Source organism: Drosophila pseudoobscura, chromosome 4, assembly GCF_009870125.1.
Source record: "Drosophila pseudoobscura strain MV-25-SWS-2005 chromosome 4, UCI_Dpse_MV25, whole genome shotgun sequence".
Lineage (NCBI taxonomy): Eukaryota > Metazoa > Arthropoda > Insecta > Diptera > Drosophilidae > Drosophila > Drosophila pseudoobscura.
This window is the reverse complement of record NC_046681.1, coordinates 10,775,990-10,782,059: the sequence shown is the minus strand read 5'-3', so window position 1 is coordinate 10,782,059 and position 6,070 is coordinate 10,775,990. Positions and strand designations below refer to the sequence as shown.

The 6,070-nt window shown below is 40.8% G+C and overlaps 1 protein-coding gene and 2 long non-coding RNA genes across 3 annotated transcripts; 1 reads left to right on the top strand and 2 right to left on the bottom strand.

Annotated features, from left to right (window-relative positions):
• Positions 1-1,405: 1,405 nt before the first annotated feature.
• Positions 1,406-3,345, bottom strand: LOC26532845 (uncharacterized). The gene is made up of 5 exons (XR_001450991.2): positions 3,152-3,345; positions 2,600-3,099; positions 2,470-2,538; positions 1,973-2,401; positions 1,406-1,906 (listed from the first exon to the last, which is right to left on the bottom strand). It is a non-coding gene; the product is annotated as an uncharacterized lncRNA (long non-coding RNA).
• A 1,185-nt stretch (positions 3,346-4,530) lies between these two features.
• Positions 4,531-5,222, bottom strand: LOC117184160 (uncharacterized). Its single transcript, XR_004469401.1, has 2 exons — positions 5,089-5,222; positions 4,531-5,016 (listed from the first exon to the last, which is right to left on the bottom strand). It is a non-coding gene; the product is annotated as an uncharacterized lncRNA (long non-coding RNA).
• LOC6903539 (male-specific sperm protein Mst87F) lies at positions 5,137-5,596 on the top strand. The gene is made up of 2 exons (XM_002132378.3): positions 5,137-5,278; positions 5,333-5,596. Exon 2 carries the CDS (start codon positions 5,353-5,355, stop codon positions 5,509-5,511), a length of 159 nt encoding a protein of 52 aa, XP_002132414.1. The 5' UTR covers positions 5,137-5,278; positions 5,333-5,352; the 3' UTR covers positions 5,512-5,596.
• The last annotated feature ends 474 nt before the right edge of the window (positions 5,597-6,070 follow it).

Here is a 6,070-nt window from a genome sequence, read left to right as displayed (position 1 = left end):
TTGTGCATGGGTTAGCGGGGAAAGCACTGCGCTGACTAAGCATACGCAGGGAAATTGAAAAGGCAACTCGCGTATCTTTGGTGAGCAGAGCAGCATTTTGTGCATAAAATTGATGAAGAATACGAGAGCAGAAGAGTACGGGAATACTCTCGTATATAGACAAATTTGTATGCATTATTTCCTCCCTCTCCCTCTCTCTCTCTCTCTATCTGTGTAGGGGAAGGAAAGGGGGGCTTATAAATCAATTGGGAATGCAAACAGCTTACTCTCTTAGCTGGCAAATAGGAAAAGAATTCCTTCCTGCTTCGCTTAAAAAAAAAGTACTATGTGTACGAGATTAAAGAAGGGCAAACGTTGGGATACCATGAGCTATCCTTATAGATGGATAAGCAGAGAAGAAGGAAAGTAAGAGGGTGGAAATACATGGAGGAAGAATGCAAGTAGGTGTAGAATGACTGTACGTATATATAGATGACATTATCGTTCAACTTCCATGGGAATAAATTAAGATATATAAGAATATATATAAGAATTATATCCAAGAATTCCATTAAAAGAGCAACACAGGCAGAGAAAGGAGGTACCATGTAGATGTAGAATGACGGTGGGGTCAAATGAAGACAACTGTAGATGTAGATGTAGCTATAGAATGACTCTAGATGTAGATGTAGATGCATATGACTGAAGATGTAGAATGACTTCGCAATGAAGATTTTATAAGAATAAAGGAGCACTATGAACGAACAGAACGTACCAATAACACTGATTCATATAGGACTTCCATCGCTGATCACGAATCTGGTCTCTAAAAGTACCTATCAATCGAGTTTTTAAGAAAAACCCTTTTACAATCATGTGTAGAGAATAATGTACCTTGTACAACACTCCTCCTCCGAACATCGATAACAATGATTACGTCAGCCATTTAATCAATGCATCTCAGAAGACGCTACAACAACAAAATAATGCAACAATAAACAGCCTTGCCTCGAGCACTACTATTGAGCCTGGTACTATTGAACTATCTGGTCATTGCCGACTCATCGACTTGCGACTCGATTAGGAACAAAAACCAATCAAATAAAATAATAAAAAAAACGCGTGAACTGTCAAAAAAAATTAATTAAATCTAAAATGCCTTAATCAATCCAAAATTTTCATGTAGCACAACATTTTCATGGGCGCTTGCGCTCTACTTGCCGTCTTAGGGCGGTACACCATGGCACTTCTGGAGGGCTGATTCGTGTTCAGCGATGAAAGTCCAGTGTAAGAGATGCTTAAGTGATTTCTTAAGCCCTCAGTCCCAAAATTAGCCCTTCTTTTGGCTCTATTATCCAAGAAATAGCTAAAAATCCATATTTTTTAAAACCCACAATTTTAGACATTTTACGTATTGCATTTATTCTTTTTTTTGTTGATTTTTTTCACTTGTTATGTTTGTATCCTAAGACTAAGACTAAATTGACGTTTTTTTTTATGGTTTTACATATTTCTTGTTTTGATTCTATTGCATAGCTGTTTCCATCCATCAATTTGGCTGAACCAGAACCCAGCACCTGGATTTCTTTCTAAAGAAGTGGCCGTGGAACATCAGCAACAGCCCGGACCACAGCCTCCACAGGGATAACAGCATGGAAAGCAGCAGGGGGAGCAGCATGGTGAACAGCAGGGGGAGCAGCAGGGGCTGCAGCAGGGGCTACAGCATGGACTGCAGCAGGGACCACAGCAGGGGCTGCAGCATGGACTGCAGCAGGGACCACAGCAGGGGCTGCAGCAAGGATAACAGCCGCCACCACACATCCTGTCGCCGAATATTCGCCACTTCTTCACGGAAATAGGTGCCGGCTCTGGTTTTGGGTAACTCTTTCTTTTGATTATACCTGGCAGGGCATACTACGATAGGAACCTAAAGTTTTTTGCGTGGATTCCAAAATTGAATTAGTCAAATTGTTGCTATTTTTTATACACTTACATAGAACGAAAATTTAACAAAAAATATAGATGTTGACGGGAACAGGAATGGAAACAGACTGACGAAAATCTCATTTCGAATATGCCTGATCTACCAAAGAATAGGGCTACTAAGATTTTCCAGTTTTTTAAAAAGGGAGAGCCGTATCCAAACATAAAATAAGATAAAATTTATCTTGGTCATGCTTGGCCATGAAAAAACTGTCAAATGAAATGAAAATGTCAGCGGCAGTTCTTCAAGGGGAAAAGCAACACTGGATTCAACCCCTATAAGCCCCCCTTAAAAATTATGACACAATAATTGAGTGTTAATAATAATCACAATCAGACATCTTTTTTATTATATCTTTTTTAACATGGAACTTTGAAAAATAACTTGTGTTGACTAATCCCAGCTGGTCCTTCGGTATTAATTTGTATTAAGTGAAAGCTAAGCAAAAGACAAACAAAATTGCAATTATATATTAATAAATATATGAGATATGTAGGTATACTTACAAAAGCCATTCTGTGTATGGCTTTCTTTAAAACATAACCCGTATCTGTAGAAATCATTATTGCTGCATCCTGCAAAATCAAATGAAGAATTAGCATAAGATTGTCAAGAATAAATCTCTAAAGGACTTACCACCCCAAATAGACGATTGCGTTGCGAAACTTGTAAACTTTTACCCTAATTCCAAACATATGGCTAAACACGTATCCTTTGAGTATTGACTTGGTTCAAATCGACCATTTTTCATTTGCTTTGCTTAATTGCCTCCAGTGCGTAGAGTGTAGGTTAGGTTGGTTTTGCAGATTGGTGTGGGATGGAAATAAGATTGCAGATTGGCGTAGAGTGCATATAACTCTGCAGATTGGCGTAGTGCAAATAACTCTGCAGATTGGCATAGAGTGTAGATAAGTGTGCAGATCAGTGTATAAGTGTGCAGATTAGCGTATAAGAAGTATGCTTATACATATGTATATGCTTATCGAAGTGTAGTTTGTGTATAAGAGTCTGGTAGATAGAAATGCGGTTCGATGAGTGTGGACTGTGTAGCTTAAAGTGTAAATTGTGTAGTTTGTGTAGTTTGTATAGTTTGTATAGTTTGGAGTATGGAGTATTTGCTAAATTGTGTGGAGATACTGCGGAATGGATCCATGTTAATATGCCAAAACAAATTTCACTTGTCACTACCTTTTAGCCATCATTGGAATTAGGATTTACGAATAATAATTTTAACACTTGTGAAACTTTCACAAACAAAATTTTTGAACTCGCGTAAACATTTTTACACACAAATTTTTTTACTCAAATAATTTTCACATTTTTTTTTTCCCGAAAATAATTTTTAGTTGTTGCCTGAACGAGAGCCGGAAAACTAATGAGAAATTGTTTGGTTTTACAACTATATATGCCTGAATATTCCAAAGGTTACAGAACACAGCCTACTGTGATGTATATTTTTTGTGAAAAATTATATTTTTGTAGGGGGGGGAGGAGATGGGGGTTTGTATCCTAACGACGGCTGCCTTATTTCTTAAGCACTTTAAGGTATGGGTACTCGTATGTATAGCCTTTGCCAAAAGTCTCGTCAGCAGGGTTTTTTCCATTGGTTGGGGTCACTTGAGAGGCCTCTGTTGATGGAAACCGTCTTCGAGGGCATGTAGGGCTTTGCGGAAGCCCAAATTGTTAAATCGCCTTCCAGCATTCGATTTATTATATAAATATCCAAACTTGTTAGGACCGTAACGCTCCCATATAGAAATGTAGGTGTCAGAGATTAGGCTGTTCCTTTTCTTGCATTTTTCTTGTACTTCGTCTCCAAGCGTCTCCGAGCGCATTGCACTGTATAATTGTCTTATCTCTTGATCTTCATTTCATCTGCAAGCGAGAGCTTTGCTTCCCGACCGCAATGCACACACACACACATACACTCTCGCAGTTGCTTTGTTGCTGTCTTTTCATTCCCGATCGTGTCTTTCGTCTGCTTTCTCAGCAACAACAATGCCTGATTGCGAGAACACGAGAGCAGGGAATTGCATTTTATTGCTGTTATCTTTCCCGCCGGTCGGTCTCGGCAAACGGAACGCAATTTAGCACACGAAATGCTTTTTCTGCTATTGCTATCTCAGAAACATCCATCCACACTTTGCTGGCACGAGTGTCTCTCGCTCTTTCACTCTCTCAGGCCACGCTCTCAGCAAATGCGGAGCAAGGAGCAACGAACGGGAGCTTACATTGCTGCGTAGTTTCTGTCTTTGTTTTGAGCGGGTCGTTCTTATATCTATATACAATCTTTAGATAAGGACTACAGATACCCTCGTATACCACAAATTGTTATTTTTGTACACAATGGGGCGATACACAATGGCGTATCAATGTAATTGCACTTTTGGAGGACTGAATAGAGCTCAGCGATGTTAGTCCTATAATCCCAACAGTGTAAGGGATCCTTAAGTGATTTTTTAAGCACCCAGCACCCAAATTAGCCTTCCTTTTGCCACTATTGTCCATGAAATAGGTAAAAGCTAATTTTATTTGCTTAATTGTACGGATTTTATGTAGTTTCTTGTTATGATTTTGGCTGAATTTGGCTGAACCAGAATCCAGCACCTGGATTTCTTTCTAAAGAAATGGCCGTGGAACATCATCAACAGCCTGAACAGCAGCCACCGCCGAGGGCCCCACAGGGATAGCAGCAGGGATAGGAGCAGGGATAGCAGCAGGGGGAGCAGCAGGGATAGCAGCAGGGGCTGCAGCACGGACTGCAGCAGGGTCCACAGCAGGGGCTGCAGCAGGGGCTGCAGCACGGACCGCAGCACGGATTGCAGCAGGGTCCACAGCAGGGTCCACAACAGGGTCCACAGCACGGTCCACAGCACGGTTCACAGCAGAGTCCACAACAGGGTCCACAGCAAAGGCTGCAGCAAGGATAACAGCCGCCACCACACATCCTGTCGCCGAATAGTCGCCCCTTCTTCACGGAAATAGGTGCCGGTTCTGGTTTTAGGTAATACTTTCTTTGTACTAGCCCTTTGAAGCCATTCTACAAGAAGAACCTTAAGTTTTGGAGTATATTCCAAAAAAAAAACTATTAAAATTTTACATTTTGACAGAAAGACCACAGATACCTTCTTGTGCTGCAAATTGTTTTAGTTTCCAGCATAAAGTATGCCATGATTTCAGCTTCCGCATGGACTATATTTTGTAGGTGCTTAAATCGCACATTTATTTCATTCAATCTTTGGAGCTCCAACCCTTCGGACTGTTTTGTGAAAACACAAAAATAAAATTCAATTTTTTCCAACTCCTCCAAGCAAAGTAAGCAAAGTCAAAATTCAGATGAAACAAAATTTTAAATATATTTTTTGGCAGGACAAAAGCAAATTACAAAGATGTGCAGCTGGCCTTGCTATCCCTCTGCCGCCCTCTGCCCCTGCGGTGGGTGTGGACCCAGTGGCTTCTACGATCCCTGCTTTGGACCCTACAATGGTCCATTCAACTCGTGGTGCGGTGCCAGCGGTCCAGGATTCTGGGGCGGACGCTGTTGCTAGTCGGCGCTGGACAGGACAGATCACGCAACAGTCGGGAGGGTTTGAAGATTCAAAAATGCAATAAAAATTCTGTGTTTTAAGTATATTTTTGAAAGATTTTATTGGGTGGGGGCTACAGTGGAGACTGCCAAGGACCAGCAGATTCTTCACTCGTGAAATACCAATTTATTAATATATTTATAGAACGGTATGAAATATATTTCTATTCCTTCTATTTTCATTAAAGCTAGAACTTGACAGTCTTTTCCATGAATGTAATCCTTTCGTGTCATCACTCAACCCTTTATAGCCCCTTTTGGCACCCGTTTCACCTTTTTTGTGGGATTTTTGAACTAGTTTCGGGCTGTGGTTCGTTTGGTGTCCTGCTACTAAATTATGTGATGCCTTGATTACACGTTATGATAGCCCATAAAGGATGTGTGACTTCTGCTGGTAGTGCAAGTGAATCCAATGCGGGGTGTGGCTGTGGCTGCTGCTGATGTGATCTGTGGCTAGAGTTGTGTCAAAGCAAAAGCCAAATGTTGCAGTGCCCTGGAGAACATAATGAAGGTGAATAGGA

What these genes read in the sequence shown, in the direction of transcription:
- LOC6903539 (XM_002132378.3), top strand. Translation starts at nt 5,353, where the DNA reads ATGTGCAGCTGGCCTTGCTATCCCTCTGCCGCCCTCTGCCCCTGCGGT.